At 32.3% G+C, this 16,632-nt stretch overlaps 1 protein-coding gene across 3 annotated transcripts in view; it reads right to left on the reverse strand.

Annotated features, from left to right (window-relative positions):
- The window catches only part of acap3a (ArfGAP with coiled-coil, ankyrin repeat and PH domains 3a), a 90,407-nt gene that overhangs the window by 39,438 nt on the left and 34,337 nt on the right, over positions 1-16,632 (reverse strand). For all 3 annotated transcript variants that reach the window (XM_048177995.1, XM_048177994.1, XM_048177996.1), the window contains exons 2-4: positions 10,241-10,298; positions 6,448-6,567; positions 4,160-4,213 (exon numbers count right to left, since the gene is read on the reverse strand). In XM_048177995.1, the coding sequence (XP_048033952.1) occupies positions 4,160-4,213; positions 6,448-6,567; positions 10,241-10,298 (232 nt within the window). The remainder of the gene's footprint in view (positions 1-4,159; positions 4,214-6,447; positions 6,568-10,240; positions 10,299-16,632) is intronic.

Raw genomic sequence — 16,632 nt, forward strand, 5'->3', positions numbered from 1 at the left:
CAAACAGGAAAATGATTTGAAATGTCAGTAGGGCTGTAAACCCAGATTCTGATGTAACGCCCCAGATGAATACATTTAAAACTAAGCGGTTCACTTCTTCTCTTTCCTAGTGCGGGTCGGTTTATAGCGTCATAAACTTCGGCAGGGCCCAAATAAGGTGCTTGGTGATGAAGGGCGATGCTTTTGTGGTCCTCTGTGCCTTGTGTCAAGGTTTACAGCCTCCCCTACTGTTAGGCAACAAAGATCCCTCTATAAAACACAAGACTCTGTTTTTGAAATGCTCATCACAGAGCTCTAATAGATGTCAGTGGCTTATCCTGCATCCAAACGACCTTTAAATGAAGCAGCAGGTTCTGAGAAACCGAGAACCCGACTGTCCGTCAGTCTGTCACAGCAGAGCCGGACTCGGGCCTTTGGCAGGAAGGGAGAGAAACACCCCGTGTGTGGTCCATGGGCTGACATATTGAGGTTTAAAACATTGCCAAGTGCTAAGAGTATTTAATCTGGGCTCTGTATGAGATCACACACAGATACCAGCATCATAAATGTGTGTATATATATATATATATATATATATATATATATATATATCTATCATGTATTGATGGTAATAGGTTAGTGTCACATTTTGTTTTCCTGCCCATCTTGTATCGTTACTCTGAATTTATCTAATGTCAAGAGTGTGATGTGGTCATGCTGAATAATATCCAGACTGGGCTTTACTGTCACATGTGCTCTTCATGTGTTATATACCCCCCGCATTTCCTCTCTGCACACAACAGTATTAAGTGCTAACCAAAAGGTTAACTGTACCCACAATGCCAAATGTCAAGAAACCACACTGATATGTCACACGAGTTAGCGGCTTTTCTCTCTGCACGAGATTTAGGAGAATCTGTAAGAACATGAGGCTCATCAAATATGCAAAAAACTCTTTATTCACTCTACAATCCCTTTTCGCTTCCCATACAATCCCTGTATTGTAGGGACATACAGTTCAGGAAGTGATCTTATGACATAACTTCCCAAACAACTCCCTAGTCATCCCTCGTTCTTTCTGAGACCTTCATCTTCACATACTATTGCATCATTTCACATGATTGTGGACTTTCCAGTTTGAATCATTTCCTTTCTATATCTTACTAAACATGTTGTCCAAAAGTCAGGTAAATCCCGTTAATTCCATTATCCGTGTTCCGATGCAGAAAAACAGACCATTCAAGAACACCAAAATGAATTTTTTAGCAATATACAAAGAACATAATAAATAAATTGCTATAATGGCTGTTCAGTATGGATAAAAAATTTTTAGTTCTATTTTTTAATAAAAAAAAAAAAGTGATAAAAAATTACAAAAAAAATAAAAAGAATCCCAAATTATTTTTATAACAGAAATTATATTAATATAATATAAATGAAGTAATACATTTACTGTTTAAATAATAAAATATGCATTATTTAAATGTGAAAATGAGTAAATAAATTCTGTAATAATGGCTGTTCCGTATGGACAAAAAATATTTAGTTCTATTTTCAAATAAGTAATAATAAATTCACACTTTTTACAATAATATTACCATTGTTTTTTCATAATGCAATATTATATTTCTCAAATACAGCTTTTCATTTTTACTCATAAAAAGTATTTACCATAAATAAATAAATAAATACTAAATAAATAAATAGAAAGAAAGAAAGAAAGAAAGAAAGAAAGAAAGAAAGAAAGAAAGAAAGAAAGAAAAAAAAAAAAGGGAAAACATTACATGAAATTAGAAAAAGACAAAAGTTTATAATCTGCATTTATGACTGTTGTATGATAAAGGACGTATTTGACTATGACCTAACGCTGTTGGGTTAAGCAAAATTTGTGTACGATTTTATATTTTTATTATCTAGTTATTTTTTTGGAGGGGGTAGGGATGATACTGCATTAACGGAGGGTTATTACGTGCCTGTTGTCTCAGTGTAAGTGCTCTTGTGCACTGAGGCATGTGTTTGTCTTTCTGCATCCATTTATATAAGTGACCCTCAAGCGTTCATGTTTATCCCTCACTGCACACACTGCTCAGGTGCTGCCCAAAACACACACACCATCGTAGCAGGATTCACTCGCCAGCCCTCTGATGACCCTGCCCATTGACCTCATTTGTGATGTCATTTCCCCATGCGGCACTGCTGGACTCTGAACAGTCCCTCTCTGAAGACCCAACGCACGATTCTAAAAAGAGCACATCAAACGCTCAGTGGGTTAACAGAGAGAGGGCCTGGGGAGCAGGGGTCAGATTGAGCACCTCACAGAGAGCTGGAAAACAATAGACTTATAGAATGAGCAAATGAGTGTTAGAAACTAACAATAGTCACTTCATACTGCAACTCATGCCAGTTAGACATTGCAAAAGGAAAACTAGACAGATTATTAGTCAGTCTAATTAACTGTTCTGCACAATTCTTCATTGTCTTTACAGATTCAGCAAAGAAAACAAATGATAATTTAGTCATCATTTACTCACCCTCATGGTTCAAAAGTTCATAATAAATTCTATGTTGAATCAACAAAATATTTCTTGCTGATGCTACTTTTTGTAATGTGTATTTGATGCTTTACACAATAGTCACTTTAAATGATCTTTTGGGAGTAATTTCTCAGTCAAATTTTCATGTGAATTAGATTAATTAATCGCCACATCATGTAATAAAATAAAATAAAATAAAATAAATAAAATAAAATAAAAGAAAAAGAAAAAATAAAAGAAAAAAGAAAAGAAATAAAAGAAAATAAAAGAAAAAGAAAAAAGAAAAGAAAAAAGAAAAGAAAAAAGAAAATAAAATAGCTTGACAGCCCTAATATATATACACATATACATTAACTGAATTATTTGTTCATGAATTAAATGGCATGCTGCATTTTTATAAAATTCATGTTATTCAATTTAATAAATATTAATAAATATTATTAGTATTTTTATATTATAGTAATATACTAATATTATAGTATTCGTTTTTACTTCTATTATATATATATATATTTTCTCTCTCTCTCTCTCTCTCTCTCTCTATATATATATATATATATATATACACACACACACACACACACACACACACAAACATATATTTTCTATATATATATATATATATATATATATATATATATATATATATATATATATATATATATATATATATATATACACACTATTATAAAAATATAAAATATAAATATATGAAAATATATATATATATATATATATATATATATATATATATATATATATATATATATATATATATATATATATTATAGAGCTTTCATATATTTAGATTTTTTACTATGTACATACAATTTATAAATTGACAGAATAGTGTATATATTATATATATTATTCTATTTTAAAATGGCATCATAAAAGATATATTAATATAGATATATATATATATATATATATATATATATATATATATATATATATATATATATATATATATATATATACACACATATAATATATGTCAATATATTAAAATATCATCACATACATATATATAGAGAAAACAGTCTTAATAATTCTTAATAAAAGGAACATGAAAATGCTTCCCATACTGTATTTTTTGCTTTCGATGTCAAATGCTGTTTATCTACTTACACCAATATGATATTCTGTTACTTAGTACAGTAGAAGTCAAATTAGGCAGATGTCAACATAAACAAGGTTGTGTGACACATTTTCACCCTGAAACTATAATATTAATAAATGTTAGCATCTGATCCCAAGGACATTTCTTATCGCTTTTGCACAATTCTGTTGCCTTTTTGCGTCACCACTACATGCAAAATGTAGGTCCTGAAGCAAAACCAGCTGAGAGCCACTGCTCTAGATATAGTCTCCGATGACCAGAAAAGACAACAGACAGAGCATCATATATATATGATTTACATGCAACATGCTGAAAAATGAGGATCATTTATGATTCACGGCATCATAGCATGTTAAATCATTCAAACACATCACAACCAGGGCAGCTTTACTAGAACAGAGCGGCACATGAGGGGGAACACATTAACATTTCATAATATGATGACACCATAAGGTGGTCCCAGTGGATCTGTCCCACAGTCATTCATATGAGGAGAAAGAAATGAGAAAAACACAAGACGCACCATGTGGTAGTTGACGATCTCCTGCAAACTCTCGCCACATTTTTCCAGGCAATCCTGTGAAAATACAAGAACAGCTCACAATCCTTATAAATCAAATTATGTTTTCATTTTCAAGATGTTATGATCAAAATTAACTGAGTTATACTGGTAATTCAATCGCATATTTATTCTCGTATCATCATTGATTACTATTCTGGACCGCGCGCAGTTCTTCCGACAAGGAAAACTAGCCCTGCTGAGAGCGCAACAGGCTTTTGTTGAAATGGAAATGTAATTGTGGGACTGACTTGATGTTTTTACAGTGGAAAATGCAAATAGCAGCAGGTTTTAATAAGATGCTCAACATTAGTCAGCTGGGTACAAGGGAAGAGAAGCCAAAAAGACTCTTAATAGCATTTACAGATGGCGGCAATGAGTCTAACCCTACTGGCACTACTGACAGAGAAACGCCAGAGTACAGGAGCCCCGGCCTGCTTCTGTTTGACTGAAACCATGTCTAATCAAGGTCAATGAGTGTCTGAGACGCTCAAAACAGCAGCCTGACGCCCTCATGTCAGCGAGCCTGCCAATAAAGAGCTCACAATTAAAAGCAGACTAGTTTGTAGGGTTGAGAATATAGAAAAAAATACTACTACAACTGAACAATTTGTGATGTACAGTTTTGTTATTAGTTCTTGAACGTCTACGTTGTTTATCTCAAATGCCGCGGCAAATGAATGTGATGAGAAAGAAATATTGAGTGCCAAAAAAAAAAAAACTACATGGACTATAAATTTTCCTACTTCAATCTCCTCACTGGTTTCACACAATAAGGTCTGATTCATGAACAAATGACTCTTTTTAATGAATCGGTCCAAAAGACTTAAAGGTGCAATGTGTACATTTTAGGAGGATCTATTGACAGAAATGCAATATAATATACATAACTACGTTTTCAGTGGTGTAAAGACCTTATGTAATGAACCGTTATGTTTTTATTACCTTAGAATGAGCCATTTATATCTATATACACTGCGGGTCCCCTTACATTTTAAGTCGCCATTATGCGCCGGCATGTTTCTACAGTAGCCCTAAATGGACAAACTGCTCTACAGAGTGTATTTGCTTGACTGTCTACTCTCTGCTGTCTCAGACGATGACATCTTTGTCCTGTGTTGGCCACTGTAGCTTCTCTATATTGCAATTCGCAACCTCACCACTAGATGCCGCTAAAATTTACACACTAAATATTTAAGAATATTAAACTTACTGGACTGAATCCGCTTAATGACTCACTCGTTGAATCAGACAGAGTTACAAATATATATGTAAATGGCAGGTCTACTTTAAAAAATAAAATAACACAAAAAATAAGCAATAAAAGTAATACATAATAAACAAGAAAATAATATAATAATTAAAATAGAGCTGTCAAATAATTAATCACGATTAACTGCATTAAATTGAGTGTGTGTACTGTATATATATATATATATATATATATATATATATATATATATATATATATATATATATATATATATATATATATATATATATATATATATATATATATATATATATATATATATATATATATATATATATATATATATATATATATATATATATATATATATATATATATATATATATATATATATATATATATATATATATATAAATATTTTATATATAAATATAATAAATTTTTGTTAAATATATACATGCATTTGTGTACATTTATATATACATAAATATACACAGTACACACACATATATCATGTAAACACAAACTTTTATTTTTGATGCGATTCATTTTTTGATAGCACTAAAATAATAAAATAAAATAAAAATAAATAATAAATAAAATAATGGTTAAAAAAAATAATAGTTTAACTTTATATAATATAAATAATATTGTTTTTGTGTAGTGTTTTGTGTAGTATTAAGTTATCAATAACATCCATAAAGATTCTAAAAAAATGATTAATGCAATTGTTAGGAATTAGATTTCCTCCGATTCTTATTCCTACCCTCGTGATCAGAACTGACAGAGAGCGCAATTGTGTGACACATGTATATAATAAAATATCATCAGTGGTGGAAATGGCCGAGATTCTCTAGTTATGGACATATTTTATATTTTTAAACCATAGATGCGGAAAATCCCACTATATTTATGTATGAAATTTGCATAGCATTTGGCGGTTATTACATCAATAAAAGATAGAAATCCTCAACATTTTGAACTGGAACTCCGTCCCCCCTTGAAATTCATTCCCCCTGTTTCCAGCCCTCAATATTACCGATATCATCTGGTCCTTCTTGCACTGCTGGGATAGGTCACGGATGCCGTTGATAAAGAGCTTGTTGGCGGTGACATACGCTTTCCCAGCTTCAATCATACCACCACACAACTTTACCAGCTGTTAAAGAAAAACAGAGAGAGAAAGAGGTTAACATAAGACACAATAAACCATCCATGCATAATGTGTTTTAGTGAATCAGCAGAAAACTTGAAGACTTGATAAAATCATAACCTTAACTGTTTGATGAAATATTCACAATGTTGAGTGTGACATTATGTTTACTGCCTCATATTGTCTCATGTTTATAATAAATATATTTAAGAAAATCCTACATTTTCTAAATTTTCTTCAGGCCTTAACACAGAATATTTCTTTAAATCGCACAAACAGAACAGGTGCTGTCTCATCTGTGCAGTAATTCTCCTCACTAATGTGCCAATTACTAGATCCCACATGTAAAGGCCAAGGCAAAAAATTTCCCACTTTCGCACATGCCACAAATCCCCTGACTCCGCGGAGGGTTTTCACATGTGGTTGTGTGTTTGTTTTATGCCTGATGAGACACATTCTCAGATGGGCTCCATGTGTCTGTCCCTGCGTAAGGAGTCTGACACAAAGCAGAGAACAAAGTTTACTTCCCTTTTTTTCTGAATCGTTAATTTCTTCTGTATTTTATCTTCCTCTTTCTTCCCTCAGGTGATGTTTCGATTACGTCCACACACGCACCCTGAAAACTTGACAATATCGGCTTGGGAAAATCTCTTAATTTCCCACACTCTCCTCATGAGTCAAACTAACAAACACAGAGAGGCCTTGTTCTACACAGCTGCTGAACAGACCCACAGACTCGACGTCTGAACAAGAACTAACAAGAGATTGTCATGCAAAAATAGATCTAAATGCATCATCTACTGTTTTGTGAATAAGAATCCAAATGTTTCCTAAAAATGATTAGTGTATGTATGCATAAGTATGTATATATACACACATACACACAGATTCTTGAGTAACGGTCTCATTGTGTGTTATGCATTACTGTTTTAAGCACAGATGAACTAGTTTACTCTCATGTGTTTGGTTCAACTGTTTGTTGTTGTTTGGCGTTTCCATGCATTTTAATTACAACAACATGCAACTTTTGATAATTTCATCAGGCTCAGCAAAATAACAGCTTCACCGCAGACTGTAATGATCCAGACTCGTGATTTTCTCACAGAAAACTGTTATAGAAGTCACACTGAAGAAGAGGAATCTTGTTGTTTGCTTTAGAAGATATAATCGTTGAAAACGTACAGTCTCTCACTTCCGCTAAAATGGATCAACGATTTTGATGACATTGCTCTGCACTTCAGCTTCTTATCAGATTTTCTGTCCAATCAAACACTCTCTAGAATCTAAAGCATCCTACATTATAAACAGACACTGAAGCTGGGAGGAGAAACGGTTAGAACGGTTAGCGATTAGAAGGAAACTGAGGCTTTACCAAGCTCAACAGCTCTTTTTTAAAACAGTTTTAGCATTAAAGGGGCTATATGTAAGATTTTCACTTTAATAAAGCATAGAAATACCCCAATATGTTCGCAGATATTTAGGAAACATGCTAAGTTCACCTACTTGTTTCTCAGAAAAACAATGCTACAGCCAGATATTCTACTTTGAAATGTGCGTTCCGTGTCGGAATGTCTGTCTTTGTTTTAGTCTGTGCAAAACCGTGTGCTGCCAGTTTATCCAATAGTATTTCGACATCACAGGTTGCCAGTTGGCGGAAAACACCGCGTATTGCAGCCATGGAAACCAGCAAACAAACTGGGTCAGAGAATTGCAGATTCTACCTGACCAAAAAAGCCTCTGCATTGATCTAAAAATCCATGAATGACAGAATATTAAAACAGATAAATCAACTCATCAGCTTACAGTGTGTAAGTCTCCTCAGCTTTCATTGTCAATTGCTCTCCCTCTTGTTGCGCGTCCTCAAACTGGCAACCCGCGTCTTTGAAGGAGGGGGCGGGGCAAACAATATTTAGTATTTGGACTGCAGTACCTATTTCGACCACTGGGTGTCATTCCTACATAGAGCCCCTTTAATTAGCACTTTTCTAATTTAACGAAAACCAAAAAAGCAAATTATATTAGAATAAACTTTCAACTAAAAATATTACATATTTCTTATTAATATTAAATATTTCTAAGATTATGTATTTAAAAAGTATGAACTTTTCAGGATTTTTAAATAAATATAAATAAATAAATAATAAAAATAAATAATTATAAACTGATAATAATAATAATAATAATAAATAAATAAATAATAAATAATATAATAAATAAATAAATAATTATATATAATAAATAAATAAAATATAAATAATGAATACATATATATAATAAATGTATAAATAATAAATAAATAAAAATATATAAAATATAAATAATAAATAAATGAAAATATAAATAATAAAAAAATAACAATAAATAAAAAATAATAAAAAATAAAATAAAAAATATTAAATAAAATAAATAAATAAATACATACATACAGTCAAACCAAAATGTATTCAGACACCTTGAACATTTCATTCATTAATACAGTTTATTCACTATAGTTTAAAAAAATGGTAATAAAATATGACAAGATCTCAGAGTTAAACTGTGTCAGAAAAAATTAATCTTAATTATGTCAGATAACACTTAAGCGAAACATGGTCAGGTCAAAGTGTCTAAATTTTTGGTTTTAAATTTGTATCAATTTTACTGGTAATGCACTGTATTAAGAATTTTTGGGTATATGATGTCACAGTTTACTTTATTTTGCTATCCTCACTTACATAAATGAACTATAGTGTCCTGCACCCACTAGTACAAATATATCAATAATATAAAAAATGTCTGATTAATTTTTGGTTTGACTGTACATACATACATACAAAAAAAGACTTAAATCTCTGACACAGGTGTAATCTGGATTGACAGCTGTCACTCAAGGTCTTCAGGAACAGATGGGGGATCACAAGTATTACAGAAACATATGTGCTCATTGACATCTGTGTGAGGATGAACACTTCTTCCTCAAAGATGCGAGTGCATATGTGACAAATAACATGAATATGATCTTTTTTCAGAATTACAATTTTTCAGATGAATTTTTCATGATTGTAAAAGGGAATATATGTATATTGTTAAATAAACTTGTAACTCGTTACCATTATTTGCAATAATTTTTTATTAATATGAGGTCAATTTAATTAATATAAGGCAAATTTAATCAATATTAAATTACTACAGAAAAACTACATGCAAAATAAAATAAAATAAAATAAAATAAAATAAAATAAATGTCAAATGCCCAAAGGCTAGTGTATTGAGAGCATTCGACTAGACTTTAGTATTACCGTATTAGATCTTCCCGTCAATAAGGTCCAGCCCTCTTTATAGCATTTAAACAGGATTACCGTCACTATACGTTAATCCAGAACCCTCCATTAATCTCTGTGAGATAAATTACAAACGTCTCTCCGCACATGCTCTTTCCGCTCTCTAATGACAAACCACACTGCGTTCTCTGCTGGATTTGCACCAACATTTGCACATACTATAGTGATGATCCGTAAAGCCTGAGGTTGACCGTTTGACCTTGTTGTAGAAGCGTCTGATGTCAGTGTTTGGTTACAGAGGTCTTGGAGAGTATTGGATGTGATTTCTAACAAAGGAATAAGCTGTGATTTATAAATGCGTGCCCTAAATGCGCTCTGATGGGGTTAGAAGGTCAAGTGAAAGCTTTAAAGCGTCTTACCTTATCAAGCTTGGCTTCGATCTCCACCACCTCCGTCTCCACCTCATCAATATTTGCCCTGGAACACAAAAAGAGATGATGACGTGAATTATTTTGGCTCGACAACTGCATCTTGATGAATGACACAGAAAGGAACAGATTAACAGCAGATTTCATAGGATATATATTTCATATTCGCTCTAAATAGTTTGCGAGAATTGAAATGTTCAGAATATCATACTGCCATTCTATATCTGCAGTATATAGTATGCATACTGTACACATTTTACCCAGATGACAACTACATTTGCTACAATAGGGGCTTTCGGAGGAACTTTTTCATAGTTCCCAGAACTATTGGTGGAAGTACCCAGATTTTGCTGTGTTCACATCTCAGGAACTAGGAACAATTTTAGTTCCAGGAACTCCTTTTGGGGGACTAAATTAGCTCCTACTTCAAAGTAGGGTCTAAACCAGAACTATAGGAACTATCAGTGACGTAAGTGTACGCTGATTGGCCAAACGTATGCAAAACACCGGCACCCGCCATTTTAAAAAAAGCTGTGTACACACACAGTTTATAGCCTATATACAGTACAGTCCAAAAGTTTGGAACCACTAAGATTTTTAATGTTTTTAAAAGAAGTTTCGTCTGCTCACCAAGGCTACATTTATTTAATTAAAAATACAGTAAAAAACAGTAATATTGTGAAATATTATTACAATTTAAAATAACTGTTTTCTATTTGAATATATTTGACAAAGTAATTTATTCCTGTGATGGCAAAGCTGAATTTTCAGCATCATTACTCCAGTCTTCAGTGTCACATGATCCTTCAGAAATCATTCTAATATGCTGATTTGCTGCTCAAGAAACATTTAATGTGTACAATTGTACAAAATATTTGTGTACAATATTTTTTTCAGGATTATTTGATGAATAGAAAGTTCAAAAGAACAGTGTTTATCTGAAATCTAATCTTTTGTAACATTATAAATGTCTTTACTGCCACTTTTGATTGATTTAATGCATCCTTGCTGAATAAAAGTATTCATTTCTTTAATTTCTTTTCAAAAAAATAAAAATAAAAATTCTTACTGACCCCAAACTTTTGAACGGTAGTGTATAATGCTACAGAAGCTTTGTATTTCAGATAAATGCTGTTCTTTTGAACTTTCTATTCATCAAGGAATCCTGAAAAAAAAAAAAAAGTACACAACTGTTTTCAACATTGAAAATAATCATAAATGTTTATTGAGCAGCAGATCAGCATATTAGAATGATTTCTGAAGGATCATGTGACGCTGAAGACTGGAGTAACGATGCTGAAAATTCAGCTTTGCATCACAGGAATAAATTACTTTGTCAAATATATTTAAATAGTACACAGTTATTTTAAATTGTAATAATATTTCACAATATTACTGTTTTTTACTGTATTTTTAATTAAATAAATGTAGCCTTGGTGAGCAGACGAAACTTCTTTTAAAAACATTAAAAATCGTAGTGGTTCCAAACTTTTGGACTGTACTGTATTTACTCCACAAACTAACTCTACGAACATGGAAAACAATGATAGATGGACCTCTTGAGTTAAGGAGAAAATCCAATGCAACTTTGAGGGGACCAAGCGAAACATGATTGTATTTCTGCTCAGCTAGTGACATTGGGCATCAACCACACAGCAAACGCTAATGTTTTTTCATATATGGTCTTCTTTATTTGTATAACAGTTCTATCTAATAGATATTAGACAGGCTGTTAAATAAATCATAAACTAATTAAGACAGAGAATATGAGCGATATGTGCTCAGACTCTGCCGTTCTCAGCGCCATCAAAATAAAGGTCTGCTACGCCGTCAAAATAAAAGTCACAACAACAAGCACAGCTTACGTCACTTTAGAGTTCCTACTGGCGGTGCGAATGCAACCAGGAAAACATCCCTAGGGGAATTATTAGTTCTTAGGGAACCACCCTGGTGGCTATTTCCTAGAACTAGCCGGTGCGAAAGCCCCTAATGTGTAGTACACAACAGAGCACACTGCATGCAAAACTCTATCCCATAATGCAATGTGTTTTTCACTTGTATTGTTGAATAAACAGAAAATAATCAACCCTGATTTTTAACAAATCTTTTTTTTTTTTTTTCTTTAGGGTGAACTCAGGGTGATTGGGACACTTTTGCCATTGAGATGACTGGGAAAAATGGTCCCAATGAACCTGAATTCACCCTATATAAAAAATAATAATAAATATATAAATAATATAAATATACAAATAATTATTTAACTGGACTACCAAATGTTAAAGGGATAGTTCACCCAAAAATAAAAATTCTGTCATCATTTACTAACCCTCAGGTTGATCCAAACCTGTATAAATTTCTTTGTTCTGTTGAACACAAAGGAAGATTCTGTGGCACCATTGGCTTCCATAGTATTTTTTTTTCCAACCATGGAAGTCAATGGTGCCCCAAAGCAGCCTGGTTACAAACTTTCTTCAAAATATCTTCCTTTGTGTTGTGTTCAACAAAGAAATTTATACAGATTTGGAACAGCTTAGGGGTGAGTAAATGATGACAGAATTTTAATTTTTGGGTGAACTATCCCTTTAAGACTTGTTTATCGTAAAACTGAAATTAAAAACCCAAAATAACAATTTTAATCCAGAAGATGATAACTGACACCACTGGCGGCAACATAATGAGGTCATGTGACACATGTAGTGAGGTCATGTAACAAAAACTGTAGCATAAAAATGATAATAATAATGTAAGTAAACAATTAAAAAACATTAAGCAAAAAACGTCTGAACAATGTACTTTTACCAGTGGATTTTTAAAGTATGTGCTTTTTTAAAGTTAATATTACCCACAAACCCTTGCACAGGGGAAAAGGACTTCTCCAGTTGCATTAAAAAAAACAAAAAAACAACCTAAATAATCTGCGAGAACTGAAATGTTCAGAATATGATACTGCCATTCTAATCTTACCATATCTGCAGTATATAGTATGCATACTGTGCACAGTATGCATATTTTACCCAGAATACCCAGATGGAAACTACATTTGCTACAATGTGTAGTACACAACAGAGCACACTGCATGCAAAAATGTGTTTTTCATTTGTATTGTTGATTAAACATAAAATATGAACCCTGATTTTTAACATTTCTGAGTAGTAAAAACCATATTTGTCATTTTAAGGTAGCTCCGTCATGTAAAAACATCCAAAATGGCAGCGCTTCAACAGTTTAAGTCTTTTAATCTTGTAATTATGTCATTCTGATGAGACTAGAACACATCATTATTCTCAGCAAAGACAACTGACCAATCAGATTTGGCTTCTTTCTTTTTTTTTTTTTCAGAACAGCCAAAATTATAAAGTGCCATCTCCTGCCTCTTTCCATCATGCAGTCTTCATGTGTAAGAAAGGCTTTTCCTCTGAACTCGGAGGGTGTTTTAAAGCCTCAGGCTTCATGTTAATATTTAACTGAAATATTTTGGACTACTACACAGTCAGCTAATCTCTCGCTGAGCTCTGTGTGTGACGTGTTGAAGAGAGGCTGCAGTGATGCACGTGCTCTCCATTTAGAGCAGAAGCAATTGTGCCTTGAGTACAAACACACACACACACACACTTGTGTCACACTCGATCAGTTAATGGATGCTGCCCCATTGTTCTTCCTCTCTCTTGTGGTCCCTGAGCTGTGGCGGTACAAGTGTATCAGAGCCAAAGGAAAGACTGGAGATGCACTGTCACTTCCTGCCTCCTAGAAGAGCATAATATATTGATTTATGTTTAAAAATAAATGTATCAAAATATTCTTTTTCCTTTATGCTATCTATCTATCTATCTATCTATCTATCTATCTATCTATCTATCTATCTATCTATCTATCTATCTATCTATCTATCTATCTATCCATGCACTAAAAGCAACTCTGAATAGCTTAGCAATCACACGGCAGCAACCTGGACAACACCCGAAAACTCCTGTATCTTGGACAGGCAAACGCTTCTTCTGAAAACGTAAACATCTAGTTAACATTGTTCCATCATACACTGGTATACATTTAAGACACTGTTTACTTTATGAATTCCACAGCTTAGTATAGTTTTTGTTCATTCTTTGTATAACCTGCTTCACAATAAAGTCTGTTTTTATCCCTACAAAAACATTTGCTCATTCTGGGATTCCTGCCCTGACAACAAACCCAGGGCCAGCTTATATAATGTCTCACAACTTGATGAACTTCATCTGGACTTTTTTTTGCAGAGAATGCGGTGAGCTCATGAGGCGGACAGTATTGTCACGCCCTCAGCACCACTGCAGCTGTCTGACCTCCTGATGCGTTTCCTGGGTGGAAGCACTGGCGTGGAGGACAGCTGCTCTTCTACTCTCTCCCTCACCCACAACCATGCCAACTCGCTGCACATGGCACTCCCAGGATGGATGCGCATGTTGCCCCCCCCGGGCATGTAACCATGGCAGCCGCTGTGGGGGCTGGCCCCACATTTACAAACCCTGTTCTGTCTGACTTGCAAAGTGAACACAAAGGCATTATGGTTTACAGACAACAAATTTAGATAAAAACCCACCCTACACTGAATATTTTGTTTTATATGGAAAAGCATCACATTACAAAAGTGCATTGTGCGAGCCATTCCATGTTTGTTATATATTTAAAATATTGTATAATTTAAATTTCAAGCTGTAATTCTATAAAAAAACAAAAATAAATAATATAATATAATATATATATATATATATATATATATATATATATATATATATATATATATATATATATATGTGTGTGTGTGTGTGTGTGTGTGTGTGTGTGTGTGTGTGTGTGTGTGTGTGTGTGTGTGTGTGTGTGTGTGTATGTATATATATATATATATATATATATATATATATATATATATATATATATATATATATACACACACACACACACATACACACATACATACATACACACATATATAACATTTATAATAAAATTATAGATATTATTATTTTTTATTATAAACTTAATTTATACATGTGTTTGTGTATGTATAATTATATATATATATATATATATATATATATATATATATATATTATACACACACACAAACACACGTATAAAATTAAGTTTATAATAAAAAATAATATCTATAATTTTATTATAAATGTATATATATATATATATATATATATATATATATATATATATATATATATATATATATATATATATATATATATATATATATATATATATATATATATATATACACATACATACATACATACATACATACATGTGTACAACTATAAAAAAATAAAATAATTAATAATAGCAATATTGCACTTTAGTTCATTTTTTTAAATAAAATAAACACAATAATAAATAAAGTGTGTTAATACTATTATATTTTAAAATAAAAAATAGCATTAAATAAAAAATACAATTATTTTTAGTAGACTTAAATACAATGCTAATATTTACATTTTCATTTTTATTCTTTTTTATTTTTTATATGAATTTTCAACATTTTCAAACCTAAAATCAGCCAGCTTTTATTTTGGTGGGTTGCCAGGAAGTAAGTATATGCACTCAATAATTAAAAATACAATTTTATATATACACATACACACACACACAAACGCACACAAACACACATATACATATAAATTTTGTTTTTAAGTTTATAATATATATATATATATATATATATATATATATATATATATATATATATATATATATATATATATATATACACACACACACACACACACACACACACAATTTTTAAAATACAATACACACACACATACATACAGTGCTGTTCAATTTAATATGTTCACCACAACAGATCAGACAGTTCAATATAACACACATTAGTGCTTTTGTAGGTTGAGATGCTGAACCAGCAGAGGCATGTTTGCTTCTGGCTTAGTGACTAGCTGACTTCACATCCCCTAGCAGGGCTGGGCTCTGTTTACCCACACAAACCCGTCTACAATGCTGAAAACCAGACAAAAGAAGAACAAGCTTTGTTTATAATCAAGACTCAGACGGCTCTGTCAAATCAATCCAGAATTAACAAGAACAGTCAACATCTGAGACTTTTACAAAACCAAAAAAAAAAAAAAAAAACATTTGCCAGAGTTTTCGCCATTTGACACTACTGACGGTTGGTGTGTCTGTTTGCACGAGTGAACTGCATTATTGACCTTGAAGCATTTGCCAGAAGGTACCAGCTGAAAGGGGCACAACCCTCATCTGCCGGGGAGACCACCATAATGAGAGAAACACTGCAGCGGACACTATCAAATGTCTCGCTAATTGGAACACCATCCACTGTTAGTGAAGGTTTCCGCTGCTGTATTCTCAGACACATACACTATATC

This window comes from Megalobrama amblycephala, linkage group LG24, assembly GCF_018812025.1.
Source record: "Megalobrama amblycephala isolate DHTTF-2021 linkage group LG24, ASM1881202v1, whole genome shotgun sequence".
NCBI lineage: Eukaryota > Metazoa > Chordata > Actinopteri > Cypriniformes > Xenocyprididae > Megalobrama > Megalobrama amblycephala.